Source organism: Bubalus kerabau, chromosome 21, assembly GCF_029407905.1.
Source record: "Bubalus kerabau isolate K-KA32 ecotype Philippines breed swamp buffalo chromosome 21, PCC_UOA_SB_1v2, whole genome shotgun sequence".
Classification (NCBI taxonomy): Eukaryota; Metazoa; Chordata; class Mammalia; order Artiodactyla; family Bovidae; genus Bubalus; species Bubalus kerabau.
Window position 1 is genome coordinate 31,964,239 of NC_073644.1, and position 21,174 is coordinate 31,985,412.

General features: G+C 41.7%; 1 protein-coding gene across 1 annotated transcript in view; it reads left to right on the forward strand.

The window, feature by feature from the left end:
- The window catches only part of CDH2 (cadherin 2), a 247,160-nt gene that overhangs the window by 216,002 nt on the left and 9,984 nt on the right, over window positions 1-21,174 (forward strand). Inside the window, exon 15 of the mRNA XM_055559737.1 lies at window positions 17,162-17,326. Coding sequence (XP_055415712.1) covers window positions 17,162-17,326 — 165 coding nt within the window. The remainder of the gene's footprint in view (window positions 1-17,161; window positions 17,327-21,174) is intronic.

Genomic DNA, 21,174 nt, shown 5'->3' on the forward strand with positions numbered 1-21,174 from the left:
TCACTTTCACCATCCTCAAGGCCACTGGCTTCACTTAGGTCATAATCATCACTCGCCTTCTCATGAGTGTCCTGTCTCTAGACACACACTCCATCTGCTTTGTTGCTGTTGCTCAGTCAGTCGTTCAGTCATGACCGATGCTTTGTGACCCCTTGGACTGCAGCATGCCAGACTTCCCTGTCCTTCACTATTTCCCAGAATTTGCTCAAACTCATGTTCATTGAGTCATGATGCCATCCAACCGTCTCATCCTCTGTCTCTCTCTCTGGCTCCTGCCCTCAACCTTTCCCAGCATCAGAGTCTTTTCCAGTGAGTCAGCTCTTCGCATCAGGTGGCCATAGTATTGGAGCTTCAGTCCTTCCAGTGACTATTCAGGGTTGATTTCCTGGACTTCCCTGGTGGCTCAGCTGGTAAAGAATCCACCTGCAGCATGGGAGGCCTGGGTTTGATCCCTGGGTTGGGAAGATCCCCTGGAGAAGGGAAAGGCTACCCACTCCAGTATTCTGGCCTGGAGAATTCCAAAGACTATGTATAGTCCATGGGGTTGCAAAGAGTCAGACACGATTGAGCAATTTTCACTTTCACTTTCCTGCTCTTTGGAAATTATCAAATCCCTCTTTAGCATGACAGATCTGTGGCCCTGCACCCATCCTTTGGTGGACTCGCTCATGCCTATGGGATAATGGCCTGTGGGAAGGATTGGTCGGGGGTAAAGCTTCCCCAAGGATGTGACTCCATCATGCCTGTGCACTCATGACTGCTAAAGGTGAAAGGTGAAAGTGAAGTCACTCAGTCATGTCCGACTCTTTGTGACCCCATGGACACCAGGCTCCTCTGTCCATGGGATTTTCCAGGCAGGAGTATTGGAGTGGGTTGCCATTTCCTTCTCCACCATGACCACTAAAGCTTCCTTCAAAGTCAAGGTGATTTGTCCTTCCATCCTTTAATGACACTTCTTCTCACTCCTCCTCCAGGGATAAAAGCAACTATGGGTCTTCTTTTATCTAGAAAGGGCTTATTAGTTTCCTTATTTTCATTCAGTTAAATCTCATTATGCTCTCAGCTATCTTATAGTCTCAGAAATCTGTGATTTAGTAACATTGGGCTCATTCTTAGCATTAGAGTATGAATGATAATCTCATGATTTTTTTTTTCATCCCAACCAGAAGCAGAAGGCTTCCTCCAGGTTTAAGAGTAGAACCATCACTCATGTCAACAAAACATGTTTCTAGGACTTCCCTGGCAGTCCAGTGGTTAAGACTTTGCCTTCCAATGCAGGGGTATGGGTTCAGTCCCTGGTATAGGAAGATAAAACCCTACATTCCTCATGGCCAAACAACCAAAACATAAAAGAGAAACAATATAGTAACAAATTCAGTAAAGACTTGAAAAATGGTGCACATCAAAAAAATCTTTAAAAAGGAGCATATTTCCCTCAGCCCAGAAACTTATTGTGTACCCTACTTCCAGGCAATATGCTCTCAGTCAAAAGTAACCAGTAGTTTTTATTTGTATCGCATAGATCAGCATTACCTGGTTTTGGATTTTATTGTAAAAATGAATGTCGTATACAGTAGGTACTCTCTTGTCTGGATTCTCTTACTCAGTTTTATCTGTATGACTCATCCATGCTACATTTGGAAGTAATTCATTTTTTTGTCGTTGCCAAATACTATTCTGTTGTGATAATTAACCATGTTTATCATTTCTACTAAAATTGGACATTTGAGTGGATTTGGTTTTGAGTTATGAAGAAAACTGCCATGAATGTTCTTAGGCATGTATTTTGGTGCATTTCTGTTGGTATGTGCTCAGGGGTTGGATTTCTAGGTCCTGGAATTTGCATTTATGTGCAGGCTTAGTACAGTCTTGCCAGTTTTCCAAAGGGATTATACAGTGCATGCCTCCCCCGGCCACAGTGTTGCATGAGCATTCCAGTTGCCCAGCATCCTCACTAGCACTTGGGTTTTTCTCAGTCTTTCAAAATTTTAGCCACTCTGATGGTGTGTGCCTCACTGTGATTTAACTGGGATGTTCCTACCAACTTACTTGCCATTTTTATATCTTCTTTGTGAAGTTTCCGTTCAGCTTATTTATTGACTTTTCTATTGGGTTGTCTTCTTATTGATTTGTAGGAGGTCCTTATATATTATGGATATCAGTTCTTTGTCAGATAAATGTATTATAAATATCTTCTGATCTGTAGCTTTTTTATTCTCTTACTGGTACCTTATGATGAAAAGAAGTTTTTAATTTTAATAAAGTCTAATCTGTCCATTTTTCCCATTATAGTTAGTGCATTTATACCTCTTGAAGAAAACTTGATCTCTCTGAGTTAATGAATCCCTCCCTCAAAAAAAAAAAATCTTCTTGAATTATTGTTTAACCTATTATATTAAATCTGCAATCCGTTTGTAGTGGACTATTCATGTGGTATAAGTTATGGATCAGGGGTGTCTTATCTTCTTAGAGGGCTATCCAGCACTGTTTATTAAACAGATAACCCATCTCCACTGCATGGGAGGGGTTCATTTGTCATAAAGCAGGCAGTTTTATACATGTGGGTCTGTGTGGAAGATTCTATATCTATTTGTGTATTCTGAGTCTATTTGTCCTATTTGTCTACTCTTGGGCCAGCACCATGCTATTTTCATTACTATAGCTTTCTAATATATTTTTCTATCTGTTAGGATGATTTCTCCAACTGAATTCATCAAGATTTGTCTTTTAAAGTTTTGGGTGGATTTTATAATTTACTTCTTTTTTCGTTAAGGAAAAAACACCCTTTATTTAGTACTCTTACTCTCTCAGTGAATTTATGCCAAATGCTTCTCCAAGTTCTAAATAAGATGCCACTGCTTTTAAATCTGAAAATTGTTGTCGGTTCCTGAGAAATTCAGTTTTGTGAAATATATTGTATACGATTGTCCGTAATTCACAAGTGGCTTCCTGTTAGAAATTCTATTTCTCTGAAGCATGCATTAAGCCTTCTTGGCAACAGACTTTGGCTCAAACTTTTTTGTTAGTTTGTTTTTTTTTTTTTTAAGACATTATTTCTTTACAAGAGTGAGCCTTGGAAATGGAAATGGTGCCATGTTACATTCTAGACAAGTTTTGGTCGTTTTTTACTACACATAACTGGTATTTTATGGAGCGTTGGTGTTACCTTGTGATGTGACTGGAGACTGTGCTGTAGGAAGCAGACAGCTTGTCATGATCAGGCTGAGGTCTCCTGGACGTCTCAGCTAGATGGTCTTACAAAATCATCAGCATCCAAAGATGGGAAGATCTCAGAGGTCAGTGGAGGTGGTCGGTGGAGGCTTGAGGCTACAGAGGAAGGCAGGTCTGCAGCAGCTGTTGCCAGGAGGGTGGGATGCCTAGCTTAAAGCTGGCTTAGCCAAGATCCTTATTCTTGCTGCCAAGAGGAAGTATCCTAAAGGAGCTAACTGCTTAGAAAGAACACAAAGCAAAACAGTCCTTTACAAGGGAGCCTTTATCTTCCCTGCTGTTGATTACCATCTCTGTTTAATTTCTGTGCCCAAACACAGGTTGCTAGTTTCTCTAACAAAAATACTGAAAATATAGAGCCCAAGAAAAGAGAAATGAAACAGACAAATAAACAAAGCCCTCTATATTTTTCTTCCTTGTCTTATGTTCGGTGGACTTTTAGTGTGTGGATATTCCCCTCTGGTTTCCATAGTCAGGAGACTAGGTCGGGCCCATCTTTGAGACTGGCATTGGATGGGCTCTGAACACAACCATTATTTCCTCACAGTGCTGTTGGCAGTTGGACAGACTCAGTATAATGCCCAGTCTCTTTTCAGAGGGTGAGGTCCCTGCTTTATCTGCTTCACTGCTGGAACCAGCAGGACTTTGGGTGGTTATCAAGTCATGCTTAATTATCCTCATTAGTAAATGTCCTTCAGTGCCCTTTTGGCCTGTGGGACTGGTTGCAGACACTGTATCCTTTTTAATGATCTTCATATCTAGTTCCTTCCCTATCAGCATCACTAATAAAATCAGGGTGAATGTACAGTATAACCAACTGATAACTCACAGTGCTTCTGGCACCATCCCCTTTTAGCCCCAGGATGGGAAACAGTAAGTGGTAATTTCCTGCTCTTTAAAGCTTGGACTTAAAGCTTGTTGTTCTTATATTAAAGAACGTAGTTGTTCTTATATTAAACATATACTGAATGTGTATTATAATACTCACAGTTGTGTTTAGTCGCTCAGTCGTGTCTGACTCTTGCAACCCCATGGACTGTTAGCCCACCAAGCTCCTCTGTCCGTGGGTTTTCCCAGGCAAGAATACTGGAGTTGGTTGCCATGCCCTCCTCCGGGGGATCTTTCCAACCCAAGGATCAAACCTATGTCTCTCACATTGCAGGCAGATTCTTTACCCACTGAGCCACCTGGGAAGTCCATGAATAACTTAAGTACTTTTTAAAAAGAATAAATGGGCTTGATGACCTACTGGAAAGCACTGCCCACCCTGATTGGATTCCTGAGGTTAGAGAATCTCTTCTGAGGTTCTCTGAGAGTAGTGTTTCTCACAGTAACTACACAGCAGGTTCTAGATCCATAGGATCCATCTGACTCATCCAGATGTGTCAGGAAGAAGGGGGTCTCTGGACACAGAGGAGATGCAGGAGGTCCAGCAGCTAAGGAAAATGGGACAGGGTGTGTCAGGCTCAGCCAAATCCAGGGAGAGCGGCTCTTGCCTACCTGGCGTCCATACACCATGGGGATACTAAAGTCTCCTTGATTGAGATCCAGACGTGCACGTGTGAGGAATCACATTTCAGGATAAGAGGGCACCGTGACAGGAGCTCTTTTTAGTGGCCCAGGATTCCGAAACCCAAGAGACTCAGATGGGACTGCTGGGACTGCTGGGACATCGCCTTCCAATGTAGGGGTGGGCGCAGGGTCAATCCCTGGCGGGGGAGCTAAGATCCGCATGTCTTACGGCCAAAAAACCAAAACTTAAAACAGAAACAACTTTGTAACGAGTTCAATAAAGGCTTTTAAGATGGTCCATATCAAAAAAAAGGGGGGGGGGTCTTTAAAAAAAGAAGATATGATTGCCATATGAGTGTCAATTCAACTTTTTTCCCAGTGAAATGAGTGTCTTTCGTGATTTCTCAGAATTAGGCTCGGTACATCACTAGATCAGATCCCCAGCATCTGCATGACACCGAAAGCACTTTCAACAGAGCTGAAGCTCCTGAGATGGAGAAAGAACCCACAGTTCCTGTGACTCTGGGTTTGGGAAGAGGGACTCTTTGGGGTGATGACTTAGTTTCTCTTCTCATTGATCCTCCACCTTGCCTTTTAATTTTATTTTATTTTTAAACTTTACAAAATTGTATTAGTTTTAACTGCAGTAGAGTTGAACTTCCTGTACATCTAACCTGTGTCATGTTATTTCCCACTTTCGTGGCTCAGTTCAAGGTCTTTCCCAGCCTAGCCAAGCCTCCAAGATTCCATCTCAGGACATCTTCTCTTGGGGGTCCCAGGTTGAATCAAGTGGGTCTGCTCTGCACTCTAGTAATATGCTCTGTCTGCCTCTATTTTGAGATCTTAGGTGCAGCCCTGGTCCTGACCTTAAACCCTATGAGAGCAGGAAATTGTCACATTCATTTTTTATTCCACTCTCTAGGACAGTTGGCACCTGGCAGGCACTGACACATAGAATGTTGTGCATTGGACCCTCTTCTGGAATCTCTTAGTTTGCAAGTCTTTCTACAGGGTTCATTGAACCATTGCAGCCTGATAACTTTGCTCTCATTTTTTTGAAATCTCTGATGGCTTCAGGAAATGATGATCATGTTCATAAACACTTGTGATTCATTACATACTTGTTTATTACATGGTCTGTGTCAGGCACTGGGCTCTGCTCTCAGTTAATGTGTCTTTTATAATCTTCCCAACAAACCTGTGCATTAGTCCAGTTTTCACACCCAGGTCCATGTGACTGGAGAGGCCCAGCTCTTGTGTGGGCTGGTATAGAGGTCAGATGAAAGATGTTTTATTTACTCTTACTGGTCTATTCCAGGAAGATACTACTAGATAAAACCAATGAGGCTGAACACTTAGCTTCAGCTTGTTAGATGACTACTGCTAATCTTGCCTTAGAACAGGCAAAGAGTAAGACCTAATTAATTTGTTAAACATGGCTTACAAAATGGAGCACATTTTGACATTGACAAACGTAGAATCTGGAGAAACAATATGAGCAGCCAAGTTGTTAAGAGATCTGAGGTACAGTCTGGGCAACAGGTACTAAAATCTAAAATCCAGGCTGGATGCCTAGACAGAAGAATGAGGCAGAGGTACAAGAGAGCACCTGGAGACCAAACCAGCCAGTTCCCTGAGACCAGAGATCTCTGCTCGAGCCAAGATGGTCTCTAAAGATTACCCGCCAATCTCAGGAACTACCCCCAGTGTGGGCAACCAAGCCCAACCCTCTGACTCAAGCAGAGAGTAGAACTGCTGTATTTGATCCTTCGAAATAACTGCTTTACAGAATCTTTCTGCTTTATAAGCAAAGTAACTAACAGATGGCTGACTCTGGACATACCTATGGAGACCACTTTCAGCATTTTCATTGTTGGCTGAAGCACACTCTGTTAAATGTGTTCCCAAGTTATTCATCCATTCATACCCACCTGCAAACCCCAGAATATATTAGTTATTGAAAGAGTGACACTGATTTCACCAGAGGAAAGTTTCACCAGGAATTTGGGTTAGCATGCTGCCATCCCTTTTCCATGCTGTTTGCAAAAGCCTTCCTGGCCAGATGCCTCACAGCGGTAAGCTACAGACAACGTATGTTCTGAACTGGCCAATATCCATTCCCTACTGGGCACTCAGTATTTTTAATATGGACTTGATTTGCATGTGAATTTTTATTTGCTACCCTGATCACTTCACATAAATGAACATCATATTTTATGTAATTCGTCTTAATATTCATTCTTCCTGACTAATTATGTTTATCACATTTGGTTTAAGAGGTATGGAAAGCTACCCAATGATAAAGTAGCAAAGATTTGTATGCCAAGTACATGTTACCGGTGTACAAAAGCAAACAACAACAAAAAAAAACAGAAACCAAAACCTAAGATACTAAGTGGTGAATATGCCAGAGTTCTACCAATTGGCCCAATCTACTGACTCTCTGTTTTTGTAAGTAAAGTTATATTGGAACACAGGTTTGCACCATGTCCATAGTTTACATAGTGTCTATGGCTACTAATACACAGCAGCAGCAGAGTTGAAGGATTGGGTTAGCAGAAAAGTTCATTCTGGGTTTTCCCATAAAATAGTACTGAAAAATCTGAACAAACTTTTTGGCCAACCCAATATTTTGACAGACACTCTATGGCCCCCAAAGCCTCAGATATTTACTGTTAAGTCCTTATAGAAAAAGCTGATCTCTGCTATAGACGTTTTCCATTAATAAAGTCTTCATTCACTTTTTTTGTCCAAAGGTTGACTACTCTGTAAGTTAGCACAGGAAATGTATATAATCCACCTAAGTCACTCAGTTAGATCAGAGAGAGCCAGGATTTGAATCTAGATTCTCTGGTTTTAGAATCCATTTTTTAAAAGTCACAACATGAAGCTCCCTTTTCTGTATTGATTTTATGTTTACATCTATCTTAAAACAAAGGAAATTCCAAACCGATGTGACATAAACAAGTGAAGGACTTGGTTGCTCTGTCACCGTATTCCCAACCAAATACTGCCATTACTTCATTACCTATTTTTAGATTTCCTCCAAGCTAGAATAATAGGTCCTGCTAAGACAGAATGACTTTGACCTTATCAGGGTGATGGCATTTTTGTTTTTTGTAAAGTTGGGGCTTGGGGTTAAAATATTACTGAAGATGCATTTGGAAGGTTACACTTTTTGTCTCCCAAGATACATGGTGCTTGAAAGGGTAAAGAAAATATGTCCATGTATATAGGGCTGTCACTGAATGACATGGAAAGAATGGGAAATTATAGAATAAAAATTAATCTCAAATTTCTGAAGAAGCATCATCTTTCTGAAGCCCCTGTTGACAGTGAAAATGAAGTTGTTCAGTCGTGTCCGACTCTTTGCGACCCCATGGAATTCTCCAGGCCAGAACACTGGAGTGGGTAGCCTTCCCTTTTCCAGGGGATCTTCACAACCCAGGGATTGAACCCAGGTCTCCCACGTTGCAGGCAGATTCTTTACCAGCTGAGCCACAAGGGAAGCCCAAGAATAGTGGAGTGGGTAGCCTTTGCCTTCTCCAGGGGATCTTCCTGACCCAGGAGTCAAACTGGGGTCTCCTGCATTGCAGAAGAATTCTTTACCAACTGAGCTATGAGGGAAGCCCTCAACTCTGCTAGAAATGCTCTGGGTAGCCATATCCTTGTTTTTTTCAGCAGCACCTCTTTCACAGCTTCACTTTCCATATTTTTGTAACAGCTTTACCCATAGAGTTTATATATGTGTGTGTGTGTGTGTGTATGTATGTGTGTGTATATATATATATATATATATATATATATATATATATATATATATATATATATAATTTTGGCTGTGTCCCTCAACGGGTGGGATCTTTATTCCCCAAAACGCACCCCCTGCGTTGGAAATGCAGTCTTAACCACTGGACCACCAGGCAGAGTAGCATGAACAGTAAACCAAGGAAGCAGAAGCAATGAATGTGTTTAATGGAGGCTCGCCTCCCTCCATTGTGGGGAGTGGAAAATTGGTTCTCCAGTGAGACAAACGTGGATGAAAACTGAGAATGGAGAACCTTCATCTGTATATTAAGTCTCCAAGTTATTTTATTTCTGTTAGGTTTATCAGGTAAACCAGAAAAGATATTAGCAATTTTTTTGGTTTGGGGGGCTTTCATAATCCATAGAATCAACTTAGTTTTCCACAGCAGTTCACCTGTGTAGATAGTTACCATCATAACCATATCTCACTGGGGAAGAAAATCAGGTTGTAATGTAATTTACATAAAGTTGCAAGGGCATTTGACTAACCTCTCAGCAGCTGTATGGTAATGTGTTGACGCCTTATTGCTATTTTATTCAATTCTTTTTAATGCCAGGAGCTATATAGGGTAAGGTGATAATGCTCTCCTTTTCTGTCTCCCATTCCTTTTTGAGAGTTTCTTGCGTGTGCCATGGTCAGCTCTTTTCCGGGTAACTGTTTTTTTCCCTTGAGAATTTTGTTCATTTACTTTCATGTTACTATTTTTATTTCTCTCTCTCAGTCTTGAAACATTCAAAATGTTTACCTTATGAGTTATCCATTTCAAATATAGCAAGCCAACAAGGACCTACTGTATAGCACAGCGAACTCTGCTCAACATTATGTGGCAGCCTGGATGGGAGGGGAGAATGGATACGTATTGAGTCCCTTGGCTGTCCACTTGAGATACTCGCAACGTTGTTAATCAGCTATATACTCCAGTACAAAATGAAAAGTTTAATTTAAAAAAATGTTTATATATTTAGGAATTTGAAAATTTACTTGCTCTTACTACTGTAAAAGGAATATTTTCCACTTTAACTGCCCCTTGCCTGGGATATAGCAAAACTGGCTCTTGTGTTCCACCCCAGGTTCTCACCCATGGAGGCTGAGAACGGACCGGGAACGTTGAGCCTCCTCCCCGTGCCTCACGTGCCAGACTGTTGGACTCAAGTGAAGACTCAGTTCTGACTAAAAGTCAGTGAGGCTTTAGCCAGCTATGCACAGACCAGAGTCCTAGGTCCCCATGCCTCCTTAGCATGATTACCTTGAACTTCCCTTCTGGCTCTTAAAGCGCCTCATGTCCCCCTGTTCAGCAGACTCTTCTATTCATTTCCTCACTGGCCCAGACGACAAGATACACAGCTTTTTACTTTTTTGTAGTCTAGTTGATTTGCAATGTTGTGTTTAATTTCTCTTATATAGTAAAGTGACTCACCTATATGTTCTTTTTCATATTCTTTTCCATGGTGGTTTGTTGCGGGATATTGAATATGGTTGCCTGTCTACACAGTAGGACCTTGTGGTTTATCCATCCTGTAGAGAGTGGTTTGCATCTGCTAATCCTGAACTCCTCGCCCCTTCCTCCCGCACCCTGCCCCCTTGGCCACCACAAGTCTCTTCTCTGTATCTGAAGATACAGCTTTTATATTTGTTACTTTGATTGTTCTGCTGGTCTCTGTTTGCCTCTTCCACACTGTCTGAGTCTGTGACCTTGGGCAAATCATTAACCTCTCCAAGTTACGGGAATCAATGGGATAGAACGGCAGGGTTTTGCTCAGAGTGTCTGAGGAATCCCATGAGGAGGCGCCTAAGGTAACTCCTGACTGATGATGGGCACCAACGAAAGCTGATTTCCTTCTTTCACACTCTCAGAGCTGAAAATGGCATCAGGTACCCAGTAGGCTCCCTTAAGATACTTGTGAAACGGTATAGGAGTATTTCCATCACTCTTTAAAACACGTAATTGCACAAGTCTGTAGTTTTTGCCAGTCATGAGACTTTCTGAAATTTCTGCCTGGGACTCCAGAATTTCTTATCCTAAAACACCATTTTACTCTATTTAAACATAACCAAATGCCTTAAGGTCGATTCCTGGTATCTTTTTCTGAACCAATTATAAATCATTTCAAGTCAGGGGAATTTAATAAGAAAAGGCAGAACCAGAGTTTAAGCTGCTAACTTTTACTGACTCTCCCAGAATTGTATCACCTTTAAGATATTTTAAATCTTAGACCCAAACAAAATCTTTCAGTTACTTGCAATGTTAATATTTAAAAACCCTAATTCCATGCCTACTTTTCATGGGTGTATGTGCTTAGTTGCCCAGTTGTGTCCATCTCTTTGTGACCCCATGGACTGTAGCCCACCAGGCTCCTCTGTCCATGGGGATTCTCCAGGCCAGAATACTAGGATGGGTTGCCATGCCTTCCTCCAATGGATCTTTCCAGCCCAGGAATCAAACCCAGGTCTCTTAATATTGCAGGTGGATTCTTTACCATCTGAGCCACCAGGGAAGCCCATGAATACTGGAGTGGGTAGCCTGTTCCTTCTCCAGGGAATCTTCCCAACCCAGGAATCAAACCAGGGTCTCCTGCATTTGCAGGCAGATTCTTTACCAGCTGAGCTACCAGGGAAGCCCCTACTTCTCATGATCATTGACAAATAACACATTCCAAACATTATTTAAGATTTTCTGTGGCCTTCATTTGAAAGTTGGATTTATCAGGGAAAGTTGATGTTAAAAAGGTTGACAATCATCAGAGAATTTTCAGACCCACTTTTTCTCTAGAGAATCGTAGGAACCAAACAAAGATGTCTTCTGGGGCTGTGTCTTTATAATCTTCAGAAGTAAGTCCATGAACCCAATGACCTTGAGAATGTTTCCAGTCTCCGCAATTCTCTTTATAATTTTCATCTTTCATGTTGTAATTTGTGTGTGTAAGTAAAGCATCATGAGATTATGCAGATGTATAATTTAAGAGGCTCACATAGACCGACCCCTTGTCAAAAGGCTTAAAATTGTCAGGTCAGGACTCTGCCATATAGCACAGATGGATATGGACAGAAAATCACATCCCTGTGTCCTGAGGACACTTCTGCCCACTTCATACCACCGTCAGATTTTTATATCCTGTATTTGAAATAGACAAGGCAAACCATCACAAAGAAAAGTTAAGCCGCATGTTCTAAACCAGATTCTAGTTTCCTGTAAATTAGTGGTTTTGTACCTCTTTTTTTGATGTCAGTGTATCTGAAGAACAATGCACGTTTGCATCATGGGGGATGGTACTCACCGTGGCAATAAGTCTCAGCAGTGGGACCCCGGGTCTTTCTCTTCCTTCCCCTGATAAATTACTGCCATGGCATGTCATGTGATCCAAAGCACCTTTCTTGAATTGATTGCTCTTGTGCACACTCAGCTTGAATATCATCCCTGAGACTTTCATTCAACACTTATTTATTTATTTATTTTTGGCTGTACTGAGTCTTTGTTGCTGTACATGGGCTTTCTCTAGTTGGGGAGACCAGGGGCTGTTCTTCCTTGCAGTGGCATCTCTTGTTACAGACCACAGGCTCTAGGCCCTCAGACTTCAGTAGTTGTAATTTGTGGGCTCAGAAATTGTGGCACACGGACTTAGTTGCTCCGCGGCATGTGGGATCTTCCTGGACCGGGGATTGAACCTGTGTCCCCTGCATTGGCAGGAGGGTTCTTATCTGCTGAAATTCTCAACATGTTTTTAATAAGCACTTTCTGTGGGCCTGACATATTAACCACAGATGTCTTGAAACTACCTGCTCTGGTTCTTAGGAGAGTAAGAAAGGGCTGTCGAAAGATAAGAATTTATAAATGAACATGCTGTTGTATGTATACACTAATAAGTGAAACAGACCAGGTAGACAGGCTGTCCTTGTGCAAAGAAGCTAGATGCTCTCAGCTGTAACAAATAGCTGTGTCAGAAGTGAAGCCTGGTTTTATGCCAGATCTTTCTGTTTTCAGGTAAAATATCCCAACATCTATAGGTTGACAACTTATTAGAAAACTTTTTCTGCGCTGTCGACCAAACATAATGGATTTCTGTTCGTCACTTTGGTATGGTGGGAGCTACATAAGAAATGAGGGTGGACAAGTTCTTTCCACATAAGAAATAGTACAGGCAAATCTCACTGCCTCTCATGTCTTCAGTTATGCCCCAGAAATCACTCTCTATTCTTACATGGAATGTTCATGATATACTGAGGACTGCCAAGAAATATGTCACCAGGTTAATGGCAACCCACTCCTGTATTCTTGCCTAGAGAATTCCGTGGACAGAGGAGCCTGGTGGGCTACAGTCCATGGAGTCACAGAGAGTCAGACATGATTGAGTGACTAACTCTAAAGATGGTCCTTAAGCATAAGATTCAATTACTTAATTTCATGTAATTGAGACCTCTAATAAAGCATTTTACACTCTCAGTGTAAAAATGTTTATTAACTGTCATCATCCATATACTTATAGTCTGTTTTCCCCTTTCTACAAAAAGCTTCCATCAGAAGACACGCTTACTCACGGTTACCCCCTCTATTAAGCTTGGTAGTTATGTAATTAAACATGGCATGGAAAACCATGCCTCTTCACATGCAAGCATTCAGAATTCTCTAAATGAATCTCTCTTTCTATTTTGTGAAAAGCATTTTAACATTTCAAAGGTTTTCGCATCTGCCGTATCATCGTCTGCCTCTGCTTTCAGATAGTCTATAAATAACTCATGTGTTCTATAAAATTTTAAATGGAGGCACATGTGTGCAAGATCAAGGTGCGTTTTCACTCAAGGTTTGTATGGATGCTTTGAAATATGCTCCCCTGACAGGAGACTGCATCCGCACGCCTTTGCTCACAATGTGGATTCCCCCAGAACAGTCTTTTCTCCTGAACCCACATGTCATTCAAGGTGCAAATCTGATGTATTCTTTCCTTTTCTGAGCATTTTATATTTGGCACTGTACCGAGTTTACATCCCACACTGACTTGTCCTACTCTGTATACCTGCCTCCCATGTCACCTTGTCCATCCCTCAGAGGAGGAGCTTTTTCTGAGTGCCTTCACTCATTAGCTTAGCTGAAGCCCTTGGTAAGGAGTTGTTTAGGGGAGGGTACTCTAGAATGAAGGCATCTCAACAGAGTTCATTTTTTTTTTTTTAATATATTTTTTAGATTATTTTTAGGTGGACCATTTTTAAAGTCTTTAGTAAATTTGTTACAATATTGCTTCTGCTTTATGTTTTGGGTTTGGGGGGCCCTGAGGCATATGGGATGTTAGCTTTCCAACCAGGAATTGAACCCACACCCCCTTCATTGAAAGGCAGAGTCTTAAGTACTGGACCATGAGGGAAGTTCCTAGTGTTTGGTTTTAGACCAACATTTTGAAATCAGACACACCTAGTTTTGATGCTCATGTCAATAGGATAGCAGCTGTGTGACCTTGTACATGTTACTCAACCTTTCTGAGTCTGTTTTCTTTATCTCAAATTATGATAATGAAAAGACACTTACAGGAGGCTGGTGTAGCGCCTGGTACAGAGTGGGTGGAATATCAGTGACCCTTCCCCTTTTATCTCCTCTGTTGTTTTAATCATTCCTCATATCCCTGCCCCTCCTCCCTCATCCATCCCAACCTTGTAGCTGGGACAAGAGCTAGGCTTTGGAGTCTAATCTGTTTGAAGTCCTAGCATATCTCTGTGTCTTATTAGATCTGGAGCCTTTGACAAATGACTTGAGTGATTTAGACTCAGTTTCCTCAATTCTTAAAAGAGGATAATAAAACTCAGCGTCACACAGTGTTGTTCAGAGTATAAATGAGCGAACATATGTAAAGGATCTTGAGCATTGCCAGAGCATGGTAAATACTCAAGCGTTGAATGAATCAAAACCACTATCAGATCAGATCAGATCAGATCAGTTGCTCAGTCGCGTCCGACTCTTTGTGACCCTTATAGAGATACTGTAAACAGTTTTGAGGTGGTTTTAGACAGAGATGAAGCCTGAACTAAAAAGAGGACCATAAAATCTGTACTTTCTGTAAATATCAACAGTGAATTAGATAATTTTGGTTAAGCTAGGGATGTGATGTTTCTTATTATCAGAATTTAGAGGTTTGAAAAATATAAAGTATTTGCCCAAACCTAAAATTTTGATGCATTTCCACATTATACTTAGTGTCTTTGTACATTGCTGTTCAGCTGGCTGATGCTAAAGCTAAAAATAGTTAAAGGTCCAACCAGTGCACAGAGCATCCTTCTTCCCGAGTTCTTCTCTGCCTCTTGAAGTGGACAGGCTGTATTTCAAAGACATGCCCCCAGAACTGCTCTGGAAGAGAATACACACTCCCTAGCCTCATACCTCTGAGCCAGAGGTTGACAAACTTTTTCTGTAAAGGGCTGAATGTAAGGCTTTGGGGCCTATATATAGTCTCAGTAGGATATTCTTCTTGTTCGTTGTTACCACTGTTTTAAATAATCCTTTAAAAATGTCAAAGCCATTCTTTAAGAAAAAAGGGCACAGATCAGACTGGTCCCACCGATAATAGTGTGCAGACTCTAGGCACTGAGGGTTAGGGCACTAGTGTTAAAGAACTTGCCTGCCAATGCAGGAGACACAGGAGACGTGGGTTAATCCCTGGGTTGGGAAGAGCCCCTGGAGGAGGAAATGGCAACCTACTCCAGTATTCTTGCCTGAAGAATTCCATGGACAGAGGAGCCCTGCAGGCTACAGTCCCCCAGGTCACAAAGAGTCAGACGCAACTGAGCATGCGCACACTTCCTACAGCTGTTTGAAGAGAAGCATGGTCTTGAAACCTTGATGAACTAACTGCTTCTGCTAAGTCGCTTCAGTCATATCAAACTCTGTGCGACCCCATAGATGGCAGCCCACCAGGCTCCCCTGTCCCTGGGATTCTCCAGGCAAGAACACTGGAGTGGGTTGCCATTTCCTTGTCCAATGCATGAAAGGGAAAAGTGAAAGTGAAGTTGCTCAGTCGTGTCCAACTCTTAGCGACCCCATGGACTGTAGCCCACCAGACTCCTTCATCCATGGGATTTTAAAGCTTTCCTTTAAGTAAAGGAAAATACACTTACAACATTTTTTTTTTTTTAGTATTAAAGCAATATAATATTGTAGTGGAGGGAAAAGTTTTCTCTGCCCTCCTAGTGTCCCTGGCTGGGTCTGAAAATTAAACCAACAAAGACAGATTAACAGGAGAAGAACAGACACATTTGATGGAACTTTTGCCTCCACATGAGAATCTCCACAGAGAATGCAGGCCCTGGAAGAAGAGACCAGAGCTGGGAGTGTTTATACCCTGTAGACAAAGAAACAGTAACTTTGTAGACAATTGATAAGACAAAGGTCTTGGGCTTAGAGTAGTAAATGGTGAAGAAGTAACTAGGAAAATAGAGTTAGTGTGAGAAAGTTTGCCATTTAAAAAATATTAATAATGTCATTTGCAGCAACATGGATTGCCATATTAAGTGAAGTAAGTCAGAGAAAGACAAATGTCATTATATCGCTTATATATGGAACATTAAAAAAGAGCACAAATGAACTTATCAACAAGACAGATATAGAGTTACAAATGTAGAAAACAAACCTGTGACCCTCAGGGGGTAAGAGAAGGGAGGGATAAATTGGGAGATTGGAGTTTACATATACACACTACTATATATAAAATAGATAACTAATAAGGACCTACTCTATAGCACAGGGGAGTCTGCTCAACACTCTCTAATGACCTATGTGAGAAAATAATCTAAAAAAGAGTGGATATATGTATATGTATAACTGATTCACTTTGCTGTACAGCAGAAACCAATACAACATTGTGAATAAACTATACTCCAATAAAATTTTTTTTAAAAATAATAGCATTTTATTATAACCAAATACACCCAAATATGACTGTTACATTGTAGAATTATAGATGAGATCATTTTCTGTTTATAATTTTTAATTTTCTGAGTTTTATATCATAAACACATAATTTTACTATCATAAAAAAGGAAGTTTCTTTGTACAGAGTTCTCAGTCCCAAATGCTAATCTCTGGTGGTGAGGAGGGTTTCCCTCCTCCTGGTTCAAGGAGAGGGGAGCCTTTCACATCAGAATTTTGTGACCTGTTTCAGAGAAGACGGGTGAGATGGGGAGAGTCCTAGTGACTTTCCTGTTTTGGCTGTTCTTTAAAAGACTGCTTGAGCTTCAGATATTTAATATGCCACGCTGCCATACCTGAGGGCAGCCTGTTCTGAACCCCATCAACATTTAATGAGCACTTTTGCTTCTGTGGTACTACCGTATTTTCTAGTCGATTTTTTTAGTCATTTTGTAGCGGGGCCTCCTCTCACTGCTGTTTCCCATTGGAAGCTGATGAGGAACATAGGAAAGCAGATGGCGCACAGACTGTCGAAATGAAAACCACAGAAGAAAGAGCTGCGTGAAAGCAATATTTAATCATAACATGAAAAGCTCGTGGTGGCAACTTTTCCATTATGTTAAATTTCATTCATTTCTGTGCATTCTGGGTATGCGTTTAAAAACAGAGGTTGTAAGTTTCCATCCTCATGCCCATCTCCCATGGGGTTTTGGCCTTGTCTTTTGCAGGACTACGATTTGAGCCAGCTCCAGCAGCCTGATACGGTAGAGCCAGATGCCATCAAGCCAGTTGGAATCCGACGGTTGGATGAGAGGCCCATCCATGCGGAGCCCCAGTACCCAGTTCGATCTGCAGCCCCACACCCAGGGGACATCGGGGACTTCATTAATGAGGTGCCCAGAGAGATTCGCTTTCTTTAAAAGGGTGTTTATTGGATGCTAACGGTACTATTGAGGCTTCCCGGGTGGCTCAGTGGTAAAGAATTCAGCTGCCAGTGCAGGAGATGCAGGTTCAGTCCCTGGATCGGGAAGATCCTCTGGAGGAGGAAATGGCAACCCACTCCAGTATCCTTGCCTGGAAAATCCCATGGACAGAAGAGACTGGTGGGCTACAGTCCATGGGATCGCAAAGAATTGGACACAACTGCACAACTAAACAACAGAAGTACTATGGAGACGACAATTTGATGAGAATATAGCTATGTAGTTCATTAAAATACAGCTCTTTTTTTTAATGTTATTTTTGTGCAAAAGCCAATGTGACTTTAGTAACAGAAAACAGATGAGATGGCTCTGATCAGCCCAAAAGAGATCTGTCAACTAATATTCTGTTTTTGTAAATCACAGCCTTATATGTTACCAATATTAGTCACACTCTCTCCCAAGGATTTTTCCCATGATTACAAGTAATCAATAGGCTAAAGATATTATGTTCTGTGTTTAAGTCGCTCAGTCATGTCCCAACTCTTTGTAACTCCATGGACTGTAGGCTGCCAGGCTCCTCGGTCCCTGGGGATTCTTCAGGCAAGAATACTGGAGTAGGTTGCCATGCCCTCCTCCAGGGGATCTTCCAAACCCAGTGATCGAACCCAAGTCTCTTGCGTTGCAGGCAGATTCTTTACCGACTGAGCCACCAGGGAGGCTCAAGAATACTGGAGTGGGTAGCCTATCCTTTCTCCAAGGGATCTTCCTGACTCAGGAATTGAACTGAGGTCTCCTGCATTGCAGGTGGATCTTTACCAGCTGAGCTACCAGGAAAGCCCCAATGATATTATAGTGTATTCTAATTTCATTTATTAGCACTAATACATGCAATAATAGTTCACTTTCATTTCCCTCACACTGTACCCTTTGAATCCCACAAATGAAGAGAATTCAGTGACTACCCAGGTGACTCACTGGTAAAGAACCCACCTGCCAAGTGAGGAGACATAAGAGACACGAATTTGATCCCTGGGTTGGGAAGAACCCCTGGAGGAAGGCATGGCAACCCACTCCAGTGTTCTTGCCTGGAGAATCCCATGGACAGAGGAGCTATAGTTCTTAGGGCCACTAAGAGTCAGACACAACTGAAGCAACTTAGCATACATGCACCCAATGACTAGAGAGTTCCATCAAATAAGATTAGCAGGAAGAGCAGCTAAATTAAATATTATGTAAGTGATTTAAATACTTGTCTAGTTGAGGAGTTTTAAGAGCTTCTGCAAGAGGCACGCTAATTCTCTGTTGAATTTAACAGATAATGATTTCCACTGTCAAAATTATTATGGCATTCTTTTATTTCATTACTGACCAAGAGTTCTGCTACATTTAATCCTGAAGTTTTGAAGTCAAATGATTTAATACTGCTTCTTTTGATCATGTCTACAGTTTTACTGCAATTCTTCTTTGGAATTTTTATTGTTAGTTTAAGAGAATGATACATATTGATATTGATTGTGACTATATGACAAGACTCGTTCTCTGGCCGTGTCCTGGCATTCAGAAACAGCAAGACCAGGATTGGTCCCAGTGCCTTTCACAGTGGAAAGCATCTGTTGTATATTACTGCCTTCAGTCCTGTGCTGATAAGATTCATTTCCTGAAAATGAAAGGGTTAGTCACTCAGTCATGTCCAACTCTTTGCAACCCTATGGACTGTAGCCCACCAGGCTCTGTCCATGGGAGTCTCCAGGCCAGACTACTGGAGTGGGTTGCCATTCCCTCCTCCAGGGGATCTTCCTGACTCAGGGATCAAGCTCAGGTCTCCATATTGCAGGCAGAATTTCTTTTTTTTTAACCATCTTAGCCACCAGGGAAGCCTCATTTCCTAGGCTTCCATGAAACAGTCGTGTATTACATCTACATAATCAATCTACCTTAGGTTTTTAGATCCTCTTATAGTTTGTAGGAAAAGTTTTGAAACACAATTAGCTCATTTGTCTTTACAAATATTCATTACTATCTATGCCTAAAATACATATGCTTCCTTAAAAAATATGCTTTTTGAACATATCTATTCAATTCTGTTAAATAGCTAATAGGTTAATTTGTAGTAGACATGATTTAAAAGCTGACAGAAGGCAAAAACAAAGTCCAGGTAACTCCTTTATGTGTAAAAATATGTCCTGACTTTTCCAGATTATTTATACAATAGGCTTGGTTAGGGGAATTAGCAGGAGTATACATACACACACACACGTATATAACTAGATATTTTTGAATATGTAAGCATGCTTGATGAGTTTACTTCTAATTTAGCTTTCATCCTAATTATTAATTCCTGTGGTTGTTGGACTTTCATAAAGCAAGAATTCTGGCTTCAGTGAAATTCAACAAATACTCACCTGAAGGTTTCCCTGAAGTATCACTGTTCTGTGGGACTCTTCCATTCTATCGGGACACTCCTCTTTTCTCAAGAGAAAGTTCAAGCACCAAGGGTCATTTCTAAGGCTGTTTGTAATCTGTCCTGCCCTCCTTTCCATCCATATTCCCTTCTTGTGCTGTGGCCCCACCAAACTATTTGTGGTCCCTCACAAGCATCACAGGCTTAACTATAAATTAACTTTTCCGACTGAGCGACTGAACAACAACAATTTTTACAACAGCAACAGCTTTTCCAAAGCCCTTCCTTCTTAACTGTCAGGAGATACCCATTTAGCCTTCACATGCAGCTCAAATATCCTCTTCTCTCTGAAGCTGTTATGATACCTCTGTGAAGGGTTATTATTAATACCAGGATGCTCCCTGGGTCATAGCCCTCACATGGGGTGTAACTGTTGGTATTTCTCTCTCCTGTGTCAGCATGTCCATTCTCTCTGGGATGAGGGTTATTTCCTGACCTTCTTTGTGTAACCTGAGCATCTACTGTGTTGAGCAGCTCCTAGATTCCGTCGTTTCAAGGAGTTCAAGGACTGGGACAGGTGTGGGGCATGCATCATTTATTTATTTTTGGCTGTGCTGGTTCTTCGTTGCCGTGCGGCTTTTCTTCAGTTGCAGCGAGTAGGGGCTACTCTCTAGTTGCGGAGCGAGAGCTGCTCATTTCAGTGGCTTCTCTCGTGGAGCGCGGGCACTTGGGCTTCAGTAGTTGCAGCGCATGGGCTTAGTTGCCCCACAGCACGTGGAAATCTTCCCAGACCAGGGATCAAACCTGTGTCCCCTGCATTGGCCGGCGGATTCTTAGCCACTGAACCCCCAGGGAAGTCCCCGTTTTTGAAAAAATATGACTGGACTTCCTTCAGTAAAGAGAGGAGAGTATTTAGGTAATAAGGTTCAGTTACCCAACCATTCTAATGGCACAGTAGGAAGAGGTACACAATAGGAATTTCCATGTGGAAATCTCCTTTCTCAGGTACACAGTTTCACAAGTGGCTGGAGATTATAACAAACGTGTGAATACCTAAATGAAAAAGTTTGTTCCGAACAACTGACTTTGCACGTCAACTTCTGAAATACAGCCCATTCATAATTTGAAAGTTGTCTGCCTTTGTTAGAAATGGCTCGTTTGGCAGTCGTCTTGAGCTTGGTTTAGTATCATTCATTCAGCAGATAACTACCATATAGCTACTGTGTACATCCAGTGCCAGTGATACATAGATAAGACAATAGAGGGCGAGGCTCTCGGTGTGAGTTCCCCGAGTTGCTCCTAGCATGATCTCCATACCAGGCAAACATTCCAGTATCTGAACTCTCCCCGTTGGATGCCCCCGTTGGATCTGGTTCTTAACTCGGCGATCCAGCTTCCTCTCAGGCCCCTCCCCCAC